Source organism: Scyliorhinus torazame, chromosome 7 (genome assembly GCF_047496885.1).
Source record: "Scyliorhinus torazame isolate Kashiwa2021f chromosome 7, sScyTor2.1, whole genome shotgun sequence".
Classification (NCBI taxonomy): domain Eukaryota; kingdom Metazoa; phylum Chordata; class Chondrichthyes; order Carcharhiniformes; family Scyliorhinidae; genus Scyliorhinus; species Scyliorhinus torazame.
The window spans coordinates 55,544,642-55,560,861 of NC_092713.1; the positions used below are offsets into that span (position 1 = coordinate 55,544,642).

At 47.6% G+C, this 16,220-nt stretch overlaps 1 protein-coding gene across 1 annotated transcript in view; it reads left to right on the forward strand.

Annotated features, from left to right (window-relative positions):
• The window catches only part of urod (uroporphyrinogen decarboxylase), a 95,076-nt gene that overhangs the window by 4,635 nt on the left and 74,221 nt on the right, over window positions 1-16,220 (forward strand). Inside the window, exon 2 of the mRNA XM_072510735.1 lies at window positions 5,961-6,073. Within this exon, the coding sequence (XP_072366836.1) occupies window positions 5,961-6,073 (113 nt within the window). The remainder of the gene's footprint in view (window positions 1-5,960; window positions 6,074-16,220) is intronic.

The window sequence follows — 16,220 nt, forward strand, 5'->3', positions numbered from 1 at the left end:
CATATGCATTTCAACTAGTTTCCAGATATAAGGACAATGGATATCAAGGAGTAATTGAAGAATTGGCCTTATAGTAGTACAGACAATTTTATAAATTACGTAATTACGTGTTTCTGAGTGAAAGTATGAATCCAGGCATTCAATTGTACTTTTCAAACCATTTCCAGCTATTTTTTGTTAATTCTATGATTCTATTGTATGATTTTAATGTGCAGGTTTGATTCAGTTTTGTACTTTATTGCGTCAGTTAGAGGTGGCATTACTGATGACCAGCTGGCAAGATAGGAACATAGGACCTCGGAGCAGGAGTGAGAGAATTTCACAAACTAAGCAATCCCTCTGGGAGAAAACAAATCTCTTCATCGCAGTCTTTTTTAAAAAACTGTGTAACAAATTCTAGTCTACCCCACAAACCGAAACAACCTCCTTTTGTCCACCCTATCAAGTCCTCTCAGGATCAATAAGATCATCTCACATTCATCTAAACTCCAGTTGGTATAGGCCCGACATATTCAACCATTCTTCTCTGGATAAGCCCTACAACCCAGGAATGTGTCCCGTAAACCTCATCTGTGTGGCTTCTAAAACAGTTCTAATTTTTTCAAATAAGGAGACCAAAACTGTACACAGTATTCCAGATGTGGCCTCACCAATGCCCTGTACAGCTGCAGTAAAACTTTGATATTTTTATATTCCATTCCCATTGCAATAAATGCCAATTGTTATTTTAATGTGGTGTCACGAACGGAAGTTTATTTAGAAATAGTTTGCCAGTGATTACTGGCAAGTTCCATACTCTTTAAAATTCAGCTTTTGGTAGTGTCATTCCAGTAACTGCCCACGACATTCTGCTTCCCAGGATGATGACTCTGCAGTTTGCTGACATGCAACACCCTCTTATCTGAAACAAAAGGTGGCCTTCTTTTCTATCAACATCAGACCAGTTAACTGTTTTGATAGATAAGATCATTTTGCTGCAGGCTGGATGCTTTTTGGAAATATTCAGAGGGGTTCTACATGCACAAACCTATACTTGATGCTAGTCTAAACTGAACCAGTGTTTCCATGACAAAAATCCAGAGTGATGTAACAAAAATGGTTGTTGCTTATTTGAGTTTCAGGACAGTTTGACAAATACAATGTTATGGGCGGCACGGTGGCGCAGTGATTAGCACTGTGCCTCACAACGCCAAGGACCCAGGTTCGATCCGGCTCTGGGTCACTGTCTGTGTGGAGTTTGCACATTCTCCCCGTGTCTGCCTTGGTCTCACCCCCACAACCCAAAGATGTGAAGGGTAGGTGAGATTGGCCATGCTAGGTTACCCCTTAATTGGAATTTAAAAACATTTAAAAAAAAAAGACAAATACAATGTTGCAATTCGCTTGAAAGGTGTCTGATATTAGGAAAGAAAAGAGGAATATCATGAACAAATTTGAAGTATGCTTTGACTTGACAGCCTTCCATCTTGTGAGACAAATGGTTTGCACTTTGGTCATCTCTGTGTTAAACATTGCCTGGTGCACTTCAGGAGCCCCACTTTGGCATGGCATACTCTGTCACGTTTACTGCAGAGGAAGATAGCGGGCTGCGAAGGTGCAGCAGTCGTTGGTCGTTTTTTCTGGGCTCTTTTTTCTTTCTTTTTTTTCGTTTTGTAAATAAATTTAAAGTACTCAATTCACTTTTTTTTCCAATTAAGGGGAAATTTAGCGTGGCCAATCCACCTACCCTGCACATCTTTGGGTTGTGGGGGTGAGACCCACACAGACACTGAGAGAATGTGCAAACTCCACACGGACTGTGACCCGGGGCCAGGATCAAACCCGGGTCCTCGGCGTCATAAGCAGCCGTGCTAACCACGGCGCCACCGTGCTGCCCTGTGGGTCCTTTTTTCAACCAGCTGAGATTTCTATTGCTCCTTTCCTCTTCCAAAATTCCTCTAAGCTTGGCAGCACTGTAGCATAAGTGGATAGCACTGTGGCTTCACAGTGCCAGGGTCCCATGTTCGATTCCCGGCTTGAGTAACTGTCTGTGCGGAGTCTGCACATTCTCCCCGTGTCTGCGTGGGTTTCCTCCGGGTGCTCCGGTTTCCTCCCACAGTCCAAAGACGTGCAGGTTAGGTGGATTGGCCATGATAAATTGCCCTTGGTGTCCAAAAAGGTTAGGAGGGGTTATTGGGTTCCAGGGATAGGGTGGAAGTGAGGGCTTAAGTGGGTCGGTGCAGACTCAATGGGCCAAATGGCCTCCTGCACTGTATGTTCTATGTTCTGTCAGTCCCCAAAGAATGTGGCCATTGATTAACGTCTCCCATTTGAATGTGTGCCAACTTCATAGCTTGCTTGCTAGATGTCCCTGTAACAGAGCTGTGGATGCCCAGCAGATTGTGACCCAATGGCCAGTACACCATACAGAAGCTTTGGGTATATGGCTGAACCATCAACATACACTCCTGCTTTAATTAGGAATGTCAAATCAGATTTCCATAAGATTATAGTAAGAAGTCTTACAATGCCAGGTTAAAGTCCAACAGGTTTGTTTCGAATCACTAGCTTTCGGAGCATTGCTCCTTCTGTGAGGAAGGAACAGTGCTCCGAAAGCTAGTGATTCAAAACAAACCTGTTGGACTGTAACCTGGTGTTGCAAGCCTTCTTACTGTGCTCACTCCAGTCCAATGCTGGCATCTCCACATCATAAGATTATAGGAACAGAATTAGGCCAATCGACCCATCGGGCCTGCTCCACCATTCGATTATGGCGGATATGTTTCTCATCCCCATTCTCCTGACTTCTCCCCGTAACCTCTGATCCCCTTATTGATCAAGAATCTATCTATCTCTGTCTTTTTTTTTTATTCGGAGAACCCAATTATGTTTTTTCCAATCAAGAGGCAATTTAGCATGGCCAATCCACCTAAGCTACACATCTTTGGGTTGTGGAGGTGAAACCCACGCAGACATGAGGAGAATGTGCAAACGCCACACGGACAGTGACCCAGGGTCAGGATTCGAACCATCTATCTCTGTCTTAAAGACACTCTGTGACTTGGCCTCCACAATCTTCTGCGGCAATGAGTTCCACAGGTTCATCACCAAAAGATGTTACTGTAATGAGTTATTTTATGTTGGTACCTTTTTGATTTTCATATTTGAGATATTTTTAAATAAAACATTTGAATATTTCCTAACCAAAAAGACTCCAAATTCCCATGCCATTTAATTAACAGCACAGTGAAATTAGCATAATATTGAAATGTAAATCCATGTGAGAAATGCATAATGGAGATCTGTGACTCTGTCAAAAAATTACTTCCATACCGGTTGAGCAAAATAATATTTTGGTATGAATCCCTTCCGACAGATGCATTTTCTCTGCAGTCAGTATGTAATTATATGTAGCTACTGAAATAATATGGCTATTACATGGATGAATGCTAAGTCAGAACATGTAGGATTTGTTCAAATTTGGATCCTTGAATATAATTGTTTTATTGCCTTGGTTTCTAACCATAAAAATTGTCACTATATGTTTTGCACAAATGATAGTGTCCTAAAAGTAAGCAGACTCTAACCCAGCAAGCTGCTGTGTGAAGCAGGAGGGTACTGATTCCTAATCACAATTCTGCTGAGGGGACGGAGGTGGAAGGAGATTACAGGAGGAGAAATGGCAAATTTTTGAATATCTGCAATGAAGATGTGCTTAGTGCCAGGTTTTGATTTGCAAAAATTGTCAATTTTGCTGAGCAATATCGGGTGACCTCCTACAATGACATCCTGTGATCTCATTAACCCAAGTAAGCTTGTTATAACTGAAGGTTAGTATCAACCAGTTCTTTTTTCATTTGCCAGCAAATCTTGAATTGCTCATCTATCTATAAGTGCGCTTTTATAACAAGACAGCCAACTCAATTTACATTGAGTCGCCTAATGGACGTATTGTTAGATGAAAAGCTTTCTTTGATAATGGCTTGAGGAGAGACAGCATGTTGTAATGGTCAAGGAAAAATGGATGCTGTTATAATTTATTGTCATACTCTGTTTATGGAAATTCTACCTCTGTGTCTAATCCAAGAAATTCCTCAAAGAAGAATCAGATTTTTGTTAGTTAATTGACTATACAATTGAAAAATCAGATCCATGACAATTTTAACCTCGAGGTTCCTAACTTTCCTTGCTTCTACTCTGACCGTTTGCCTCCTTGGCTTTTTAAAAAAACATTCTTATTAAAATTTTCAACATTTTACATTTTTACAACAAATAAACACAACCTCAATGCCCCCTCCCCCACTGAACTACCTCCCCACACCCCTTGACGGCAACCAGATCCCCCAAGTGTAAGATAAACAAACCCCATGTCTTGAGGAACCCCTCATCTGCCCCTCTCAGAGCAAATTTCACCGTCTCCAAGTACAGGAACTCCATTAGATACCCCAGCCATTCAGAGGCACGGGGAGGAGAAGCTGACCTCCACTCCAATAGGACCTGGCTATGAGCGATCAACGAGGCAAAGGCAAAGACATCTGCCCCCACACCCGTCAGCCACTCCGGCAGGTCTGACATCCCGAATGTGGCCTCCATGGGACCCAGTTCCAAATCCACGTGTAGAACCTCAGGCATGCTGCTGAAAAACGACCCCAAAGATTTCTCCCAATTTCGGGCAGGTCCAGAACATATGAACATGATTGGCTGGGCCCCTCCCACATCGCTTGCAGCTATCCTCCATCCCCTCAAACAGCTGGCTCATCCTCGCCTTCGGTAAGTGTGTCCTGCACACCACTTTTAATTGTATCAACCCCAGCCTCGCGCACGAGGTTGAGGCATTGATCCTTCGCAGCACTTTGCACCATAATCCCTCCTCCAACACCATTCCCCGCTCCTGCTCCAATTTGAACTTAATCCCTTCCATGGACCTTCTTCTCCATGATCCTACGGTAAATTGCTGAAACGACCCCACCCTCCAGGCCCGACCGACAGCACCACCTCCAGCAATGAGGAGGACTGCGCCACCGGAAAGTTCGGGAAGATCTTTCATGTGACGTTCCGTACCTGCATATAAATGGAACCCAAACTTCACCCTCAACTCCTCCAAGCTCGCGAACGGCCCCCTCCAAAAACAGATCCTTCATCTCCTTCACCCCTCTCTCCTCCCATCCTGGATCCTCGTGCCCATTCCCCCAGGTTCAAACCCATGGTTCCCTCTTACTGGCAACCCTTCAAGCCTGCCCTTAACTTAAAGTGTTGTCAGAATTGCATCGAGATCTTCAGTGTGGCTACCATCACAGGACTACCTGAAGTTTGCCTCCTAGATTGAACATGCTAGGCTTATTAATAACTAGAAAGAAAGTTTTACCCTGGAAATTACTGTGCTGCACTTGGAGCAATGTCATTCAGGTATGTGCTCTCTGATGCTTTAATGCTGGCATCCCCTGCGTGTGTTTTAAATGAGATAGATCTCTGTTAAAACAGTGGACTGAACAATGTCATCTGAATACGTTTCTATGCTCATTTCTGTAACTAAATTGACGGAATGGTGTAATATTTCCTCTGACTGTAGTGAGCAGAACATTTTTTAAATTTAAAGTATCCAATTATTCTTTTTTCAATTAAGGGGCAATTTAGCGTGGCCAATCCACCTATTATGCTTTGGGTTGTGGGGACCCACGCAAACAAGGGGAGAATGTGCAAATTCCACACGGACAATTACCCGGGGTTAGGATCAAACCCGGGTTCTCAGCGCCGTGAGGCAGCAGTGCTAACCACTGCGTCACCATGCCGCCCCGTAGTCAGCAGAACTTGATGCCCATTTTACAATGAAACATCTGAAACTCCAAGAACAGATTGAGAAAGATTTTCCATGAAAACACAAACTTGTTATTAACTCTGATAAAATTTCTATCATCTAAGTTATTTTGTCCTTGCTTCAGTTAACGTTTATCTCATGAAGTGATTCTTATTTGATTTTTCAGCTCTGAAGATTTTCCTCCACTGAAAAATGACACATTCCTCAGAGCGGCATGGGGAAAGGTGACCGACTATGTCCCTGTCTGGTGTATGAGACAGGCAGGAAGATATCTCCCAGGTAAGGAATAGAAACTGTCACTTGGATCAAGGCTGCTGAGTTCTTCTCAATGTACGTATATAATTAAATCCCGTTATTACGAAAAGGGTCGGGGCCGAGTTCATTTCGTAAAAAAGGATTTTCCTTAAAATGGGTATTGTGTAGTTCCCTGACTCACTTAAGCGCTAGTTTCAATGCAGCTCAATATCTCGGCTGCCAGTCCTTGGGAGCCTGGCCTTTTGAATTATGGTGCAAATTCCACAGTGCTGTCAACGACAAACAATGCATCTGCGTCAAAACAAATGGTAAAGCGTACAGCTCGTGCTTGCTATCAGCAGGTTCCAGTTTAGAGTCAAATGACTGGAATTTACCTCCACTGTGTATGCTTAATGCAGCACGGCAATCTAAAGTAATGAACCTTTGTCAATCTTAAAATACTGAAGGACTTTCAATGCTTTAGAATAAATTAACTGGGAGGGGGGGGGGGGGTGGGGGGAGAGGAACAAAAGAAGAAGGCAAGAAGCAGAGAGAGAGGGAATGTTGACTTCCATTACTTCTGAGTGCCTTGTAGCAGCTGGTTATCGAACAATACCAAAATAACACACCCCAAGCCTGTTTGTAAAACTGGCATTTCTGGTAAATTGGCATTAAGTAAATTCGGGATTTACCTGTACAGAATTATGATAACTGTTTTTGGACTTGACCCAGAAAACACAAATGAAATCCTTATCTAGTTCAAGTGGATTTGTTGGGGTTTGTTTTTTGAAGATCCCATAGCCTGGTATAAGGCACAATCTGAAAATTTCTGTCGTGAAGTCTCAGTGACCTGAGGGAACCTTGCACTGAGGATGGGCATATAACAAACATGGTGATTTTCAATAATCTCTGAACTGAGATAGGCTATTTGAGAGAGAAATTAAATAATAATCATCCTTATTATTATGACAAGTCGGCTTATATTAACACTGCAATGAAGTTACTGTGAAAATCCCCTAGTCGCCACATTCCGGCGCCTGTTCAGGTACACTGAGGGAGAATTCAGATTGTCCAAATCACCTAACAGCATGTCTAAAAAGGCTTCAGACAGACGATGACAGAATTTTGAAGGATGAGCCAACCCTTTGAGGTCAGCTGTTTTTGTCTCTCAGTTAGTAACATGACAGTATCGGTAAGAGTGATCACCGCACAGTTCTTCGGGAGACACAGTCCCCTCTTCACATTGAAGGTACCTTCCATTGTGTTGTGTGGCACTACCACCATGCTAAATGGGATGGACTTCGAACAGATCTAGTAACTCAAGATTGGGTATCCATGAGGCCATCAGCAACAGTATTGTACTCGACAACCTCTCTAACCTTATGGATTGGCATGTTCCCTATTTTACCATTACCACCAAGCCAGGTGATAAACCCTGGTTCAATGAAGATTGCAGGAGGGCATGCCAGGAGGAACACCAAGCGTACCTAAAAATGAAGGTGAAGCAACAAACAACACAAGTCTACATGTGTGCCAAACAGCATAAGCAGCAAGTGATAGACAGAGCTAAGCAATTCCACAACCAATGGATCAGATCTAAGCTCTGCAGTCCTGCCACGTCAAACCGTGAATGTTGGTGGACAATTAAACAACTCACTGGAGGACGTGACTCCACAAATATCCCCATCCTCAATGATGGAGGAGCCCAGCACGTCAGTGGAAAAAGGGAAAACTGAAGCATTTACAACAATCTTCAACCACAAGTGCCAAGTGAATGATCCATCTTGGCCTACACCAAAGATCCCAGGCATCACAGATGTCAGTCTTCAGCCAATTCGATTCACTCCACCTGATACCAAGAAACTGCTGAAGGTACTGGGTACTCGATACTGCAACGGCTACGGGCCCTGACAATATTCCGTCAGTAGTACTAAAGACTTGTGTTCCGCTGATTGGAGTCATACCTGGCACAAAGAAAGATGGTTGTGGTGGTTGCAGGTTAATCATCTCAGCTCCAGGACATCATTGCAGGAGTGTTCCTCAGGGTAGTGTCCTCGGCCCAACCGTCTTCAGCAGCTGCATCAATGAGCCTCCCTTCATCGTAAGGTCAGAAGGGGGGGATGTTCACTGACCGCACAAAGTTCATCACAATTCGCGACTCGTAAGACCATAAGATATAGGAACAGGAGTAGGCCATTCGGCCCCTTAGAGCCTGCTCTGCTATTTAATAGGATCATGGCTGATCCAACCGACATTTCTCGCGTCCACTTTTGTGCCCCTCCCCCGTAACCCTTGATTCTCTTACTGATCAAGACACTATCTATTTCAGCCTTAAATATACACAAGGACTCTGTCCCCACAGTTCTCTGTGAAATTAAATGAAAATCGCTTGTCACAAGTAGGCTTCAAATGAAGTTACTGTGAAAAGCCCCTAGTCACCACATTCCGGCGCCTGTTCGGGGAGGCTGGTATGGGAATTGAACCGTGCTGCTGGCCTGCCTTGGTCTACTTTAAAAGCCAGCTATTTAGCCCAGTGTGCTAAACCAGCCCCAGGGCAAGGAGTTCCAAACACACTCAATCCTCTGAGAGAAGAAATTTTTTCTCATCTCAGTCTTAAATTGGCACTCCTTTATTTTGAGAATATGCCCTCTGGTCCTAGACTCTCCCATGTGAGGAAACATCCTCCCAGCATTTAACCTCTCAAGCCCCTTAAGAATCCTATATGTTTCAATGAGATCACCTCTCATTTTTCTAAATTCTAATGAGTCGAGTTCCAGCCTCTTTAACCTTTGCTCATAAGGCAATCTCTCCATACTGAGGGCCATCCGAGTGAACCTTCTCTGAACTGCCTCTAATGAAATAATATATTTCCGTAAATCAGGGGACCAAAACTGCTCACAGTACTCCAGATGTGGTCATACTAGTACCTTTTACAATTGCAGCCCCCCTTGAAATAAGGGCCAACAATCCATTCGCCTTCCTGATTACCTGCTGCCCGTGTGCCAGCTTTCTGTGTTTCATGCACAAGTACCCCAAGTCCCTTTATGTTGCAGCACGGTAGCACAGTGGTTAGCACTGTTGCTTCACAATGCCAGGGCCCTGGATTTGATTTCTGGCTTGGGTCACTGTCTGTGCAGAGTCTGCACGTTCTCCCCGTATCTGTGTGGATTTCCTCTGGGTGCTCAGGTTTCCTCCCACAGTCCAAAGATATGCAGGTAGGTGGATTGGCCTTTCTAAATTGTCCTTAGTGTCCAAAAAGGTTAGGTTGGGTTATGGGGATAGGGTGGAGGTCTGGGCTTAGTAGGGTGCTCTTTCAAATGGCCGGTGCAGACTCGATGGGCTGAATGGTCTCCTTCTGCACTAAATTCTATGCAGCTTTCTGTAGTTTTTCTCCTTTTAAATGGTACTCCTCCGGTATTGAAGCAGGAAGATCTGGAAAATATTCAGCCTTGGACTGACGAGTAGGAAGTAACATTTGCGCTACATGAGTGCAGGCATTGACCATCTCCAACAAGAGAAAATCTAGCCATCTCCCTATGATATTCAATGGCATTACCATTGCTAAATCCCCCAACTATCAACATCCTGGGGGTTCCCATTGACCAGAATCTGAACTGGACTAGCCATATAAATACTGTGGCTACAAGAGCAAGTCAGAGGCTGGGAAACCTACGGCAAGTAGCACAGTGGATAGCACTGTTGCTTCACAACGCCAGGGTCCCAGGTTCGATTCCCAGCTTGGGTCACTGTCTGAGCGGAGTCTGCACATTCTCCCCGTGTCTGCATGCGTCTCTCGGGTGCTCCGGTTTCCTCCCACAAGTCCTGAAAGACGTGCTTGTTAGGTGAATTGGACATTCTGAATTCTCCCTCTGTGTACCCGAACAGGCACCGGAGTGTGGCGACTAGGGGCCTTTCACAGTAACTTCATTGCAGCGTTAATGTAAGACTACTTGTGACAATAAAGATTATTTTTTTTAAAATTAAGTTATTCTCCACCTGATTTCCCAAAACCTATACTCCATCTACAAGGCACAAATCAGGAGTGTGATGGAATACTCTCCATCTTGCCTGGATGAGTGCAGTTCCAACAACACTCTAGGAACTCAACACCATCCAGGACAAAGTAGCCTACTTGGTTGGCACCTCTTCCAGAAATATTCACTTCCTCCACCACCGATGCACAATAGCTGCATTGTATACCATCAACAAGATGCAGTGCAGGAACTCACCAAGGCTCTTTAGACAGCACCTTCCAAACCCACGACCACCACCATCTAGAAGGACAAGGGCAGCAGATACATGGGAACACTGCCACCAGGAAGGACTTCTCCAAGTCACTCACCATCCTGACTTGGAATTGTACCGCTGGGTCAACTCCCTCCCTAACAGCACTGTGGGTGTATCTACACCTCCACAAGAAGGCAGCTCGCCACCACCTTCTCGAGGGCAATTGGGGATGTGCAATAAATGCTGGCCTAGCCAGCAATGCCCATATCCTGTAAAATGAATAAAATAAAAATGTTCTAGTGTAGCTGGTGGACCTTGGGCAGATCATTCCTCTTGTCAAAGAGGAGGAGGAAGTGGATTTCAATGCATAAAATACTGGGAATTGACGGGCCAGAACTTTGTATCTCCATAGAATGATAGAATCCCTACAGTGCAGAAGGAGGCCATTCAGCCCATCGAGTCTGCACTGACCCTCCAAAAGAACGCCCTACCTCGGCCCTATACACATAACCTTGTAACCCCACCTAAGCTTTGGACACTAAGGGGCAATTTAGCATGGCCAATCGACCTAACCTGCACACCTTTGGACTGTGCAGGGAAACCGGAGCACCTGGAGGAAATCCACGCAGACACAGGGAGAACGTGCAAACTCAACACTGAGAGTCACCCGAGGTCGGAATTGGACCTTGGTGCTGTGAAGCAGCAGTATTAACCACTGTGCCACCGTGCCGCCCCATAAATGTGAGTGCCCCGCTCCTATTTATTCACCGTGGTGGGGAGCTGGACCTTCCTCATCAGACCTTCTGACTCGAGCCATTCGAGAAAGGTGTAGTGCAGCTGCTCAGAAATCTTCAGTTGAGTGCAGTAGAGTCGAGGGAATGGAGTCATGACTCTTTCCACCCCCCCCCCCCCCCTTAAAAACATTTTTTTTACAAGACCCGCTGCTGTACAGTAGGTAGATTTTACAAGTCCAGCCACTTTGAGAAGCTGGGAGGAGGGGATCAGTTGGTCAGTCGGCTGGGGTGGGGAGGGGGGTGGCAGTGGCATGGGCTAGATCAGCCCCGCAGAGTGGCGGTACCTCACAGATACAACTCCGCAAAAATTGGAAGTTATGGAGCAAAATGTTTTCAGCTGTGTGTAACTTGCCATTTTGTCAGCAGAGTGCAATAAGGGAGTTTCATAGAATTTTTTCATAGAATTTACAGTGCAGAAGGAGGCCATTCGGCTCATCGAGTCTGCACCGGCTCTTGGAAAGAGCACCCTACCCAAGGTCAACACTTCCACCCTATCCCCATAACCCAGTAACCCCACCCAACACTAAGGGCAATTTTGGACACTAAGGGCAATTTATCATGGCCAATCCACCTAACCTGCACATCTTTGGACTGTGGGAGGAAACCCACGCACACATGGGGAGGATGTGCAGACTCCGCACAGACAGTGACCCAAGCCGGAATCGAACCTGGGACCCTGGAGCTGTGAAGCAATTGTGCTATCCACAAGGCTACAATGCAACATCATTTTTCTTTCTTTAAATGTATTTGTACTATTGCCAGTTAGCACCTGGGTATTTCTCTTGGTTTATTCATTAAGTCTCTGGCCACATTTGTATTCTGCCTGTTCTCTCACCTGTTATTGGCCCCTACATGGATCATGACACATGGTTCTTCATGTACCTTGCCAGCTGATTCATGAAACCTTTAATCTGACAACAAATAGTCAACACGTGAGACTTCCGGTGGCGGCAATGAGCGAGTGAGCCGCACATTCGGGGGCTCTCACTCCGGCGGGATTTGAGGACCTGGTTCCCCGGTTTTACGGGGCTGTGAAAGGACGGCCACGTGGGGCTAAGGAGCGAGCAGAGCTGCATGGATCTGCAGGAGAGCAGAAAGCAGCGCAAACGGGAGAGGAAGGGACAAAGGCAAGGTGCAGGGGAAGCTGACCCGGGAGCAAAGATGGCGGACCTCGGACCCGGCGATCCAGCAGGCGCTGGAAAACATGCTGCAGGTGATAAAGAGCAGTTTTGAGTCATTGAAGCGGGATAACTTGGACCTACTTCAGAAGGCAGTGGATCAGCTGAACCAGAGACTGGATGCCCAGGACGAAAAAGTTAAGGAGCTGGGGGAGGCGGTGGAGGAGCAGGCGCAGACGATTGCTGGGCTAGAAGTCGACAGGTTGAAGGAGAGACAAAGAAAACTGCTGGACAGAGTAGAGGAGCTGGAAAATAGAGCCCGTAGACAAAATCTGAGGATCATTGGCCTCCCGGAGGGGGCGGAGGGAGCTGATGCCACAGGGTTCGTGGCGGACCTGTTGATGCAGCTGATGGGGGGGCTGAAGCCTGTCCGCGACCGCCGGAGCTGGAGGGGGCACACAGAGTACAGGCGAGACAGGTGCGTCCGGGTGGCCCCCCTAGTCCGATGGTGATTAGGTTCCACAGGTTTGTGGAGAAGGAGCGGATGCTGCAGTGGGCAAAGAGCGCTAAGAGCAGCACGTGGAATAACAGTGTCAAGGAGGTGTTGTTCAAAAAGCACGTGAAGTTTGGTCTGCTCTTCCCGGCCCGTCTTTGGGTTACGCATCAGGGCCAACACCACGACTTCTCCGAGCCCGAAGAAGCGATGGACTTTGTGAGGGATCAGGGGCTGGTCTCGAAAAAAGGACCCACGGACGCAAGCTGGGGTCCGAGAATTACTGGTTGAAGGGACGCCTACTGTGCCTGGACTGCAGGTCGACTGTTTACTGCTTTAAAGGTGCCTTGTGGTGTATTTTTTGTGGGCAGTTTTTGCCTGTGGGGGATGTGGGGGGAGGGTATCTCTTTTTCTCTTCCCCCCCCCCCCTCCACTTTCGAATGGTCTTTTTCCTGTTGTTTTTTTTCTCTCCTTTTTTGTTCCTTCTGTTGGGGTGGGTACCTTTTGTTGGGCTCTCTGAGTGCGCTGGAGCCTGTATTGTAACAAAAGGGTGGCCGGTCAGCAATGGGGTTGGGGGCTTTTATTTCATTTATGTCTATGGTTTTTATGTTTGTTTCGGATGGGGGAAGTACGGGTACTGGGTTATTGCGGTGTTATATATATATATTTTTTTGGTGCTCAGAAAGGGACGTGGGCTAACACTTTTCTGTGTACACAGCTGGAACTTTATTGTACCTGGCGCAGCCTCGCGTTGCTGTTTGATGTTTACATCTTGTTTGATCTTTCCCATCTTAGTGAGACTGCTCCAATGGGTCGGAGTGGGGGATGGTGTGCTGGGGAGTGGGGAGATGAGGTCGGGGAAACAATGGAAGTGAGACAAGGGGGCGCCGGAGCGATGAGTCACTGGGCTAGCAAATTGGCTAGTCAAGGGAGTCAGGTGGGGGGGAGAATACAGCCAGTGAATGGCAGGGGTGGGGTTGTCGGGGGATGTTGCTTCCGGGGGGGGGGGGGTTATTTTGCTGACGTGGGGGGGGGGGGATCTGAAGTAGGTAATGGAAAGGAGGTCGGGGGTGGAGGCAGCCAAGAGGCGAGCCAGGAATGGGACGGTGCTTGGGCCGTGGGCGGGCCCAAGTAAGGTTATGAAAATGAAATGAAAATTGCTTATTGTCACAAGTAGGCTTCAAATGAAGTTACTGTGAAAAGCCACAGGGTTCGTGGCGGACCACATTCCGGCGCCTGTTCGGGGAGGCTGGTACGGAAATTGAACCGTGCTGCTGGCCTGCCTTGGTCTGCTTTCAAAGCCAGCGATTAACCCAGTGTGCTAAACCAGCCCCAATAATATTTGCTGATTGTCACAAGTAGACTTCAATGAAGTTACTGTGAGAAGCCCCTAGTCGCCACATTCCGGCGCCTGTTCGGGGAGGCTGGTAGGGGAATTGAACCCGCGCTGCTGCCTTGTTCTGCACTATAAGCCAGCTGTTTAGCCCAGTGTGCTAAACCATCCCCCAGTTATGGCTGACTGGGGGGGGGGGGGGTGGCTGGCTGTGCCCCCCAACCAGGCTGATCACCTGGAATGTCAGAGGACTAAATGGGCCAGTTAACAGGGCACGTGTGTTCGCGCATTTGCGGGCTCTAAAGGTGGACGTAATTATGTTGCAGGAGAAAGTGCCTGACCAGATTAGGCTAAGGGAGAGCTGGATCAGCCAGGTCTTTCACTCGGACTTGGATTCTAAGTCCAGGGGGGTAGCATTTATGATCAATATGCGGGTTCCATTTGAGGCGGAGGGCGCAGTCGCAGGCGGCGGGGGCCGATTCCTTATGGTAACGGGCAAGCTGGAGGGAAGAGTGGTGCTGGTGAACACGTATGCGCCGAACTGGGACGACGTTGACTTTATCAAAAGAGTGCTGGGGAAGATCCCGGACCTAGACTCACTTGAGTTGATAATTGGGGGGGGGGGGGGGGGGACGACGACTTTAATACGGTCCCTGACCCGGGGCTGGACCGGTCATGTCCCAGAACGGGCAGACTCCCAGCAATGGCAAGGGAGCTGAAAGGGTTCATGGAGCAAATGGGGGCTGTGGACCCATGGAGAGCCAGACAGCCGACGGGAAGGGGCTACTCGTTTTATTCGCATGTTCATAAAGTATATTCTAGGATCGATTTTTTTTATCGTGAGCAGGGACTGTGTAGGGGAGGTAAAGAATACGGAATACTCGGCAATCACTATCTCGGACCATGCCCCGCACTGGGTGGACCTGCAGGTCGGGGAGGCGAATTACCAACGCAATGGAGGTTAGATGTAGGACTGTTGTCGGAGGAGGGGATATGTGAGAGACTTCGGAAGTGTATGAAAAATTACTTGCAGGTGAACGATACGGGGGAGGTTTCGGCAGCGACGCAATGGGAGGCGCCGAAGGCAGTAGTGAGGGGGGAGCTGATCTCAATTCGGGCTCACAGGGTCGGCGGACAGAGGAGAAATGGACAGATTGGTGAGGGAAATTCACTGGATAGACGAGGAGCGTCTCGTCCTCCCGGAGGAGGTCCTCCCGGGGGAGGACCTACTCAGGGAGAGACGGAGATTGCAGACGGAACTGGGGGTGCTATCCACGAGTAAGGCCGTGGAACAACTTAGCAAGGCGAGGGGAGTGGTGTATGAGCATGGGGAGAAAGCCAGTAGATTGCTAGCGCAGCAACTCAGGAAGAGGGAGGCGGCCAGGGAAATAAGTAGAGTGGTTGATGGGGAGGGGAGCAGAGTGGAGGACCCGGCAGGACTGAATAAGGTATTTTGGGACTTCTATAGTAAGCTGTACACTTCAGAACCCCCGGAAGAGCCGGAGGAGATGAAAAAGTTCCTGGATGGACTAAGGTTCCTGGACTAACCTTCCCAAAAGTAGGCAGGGGACTAGTGGACGGGCTGGGGGCCCCGATTAGAGCGGAGGAGCCTAAAGGCCATGCAGTTGGGGAAAGCCCCGGGACAGGATGGATACCCAGTAGAGTTTTACAAGAAGTTCTCGGAGATAGTGGAGCCGGTCCTGACAAGGGTTTTTAATGAGGTAAGGGACAGCGGGACCCTGCCACCGACGATGTCGCAAGCCACCATCTCGCTGATACTGAAGCGGGACAAAGACCTGGAATCCTGCGGGTCATACAGGCCAATCTCCCTGATCAATGTGGATGCCAAGCTCCTGGCTAAGGTCCTGGCGATTAGAATTGAGGACTGCGTACCGGAGGTGATTGGAGACGATCAGACAGGGTTTGTGAAAGGCAGGCAGCTGACAGCTAACTTGAGAAGATTGCTTAATGTGATCATGATGCCCCCGACGGGCAAGGAGGTGGAGGTAGTGGTGGCAATGGACGCTGAGAAAGCCTTCGACCGGGTGGAGTGGGGCTATTTGTGGGAGGTGCTTTGACTGTTTGGGTTCGGGGAGGGACTCGTTAATTGGGTCAGACTATTGTACCAGGCCCCAAAAGCTAGCGTTAGGACGAACAGGATAATGTCAGATTATTTCAGACTACACCGCAGGACCAGACAGGGGTGCCCACTCTCCCCGTGGCTGTT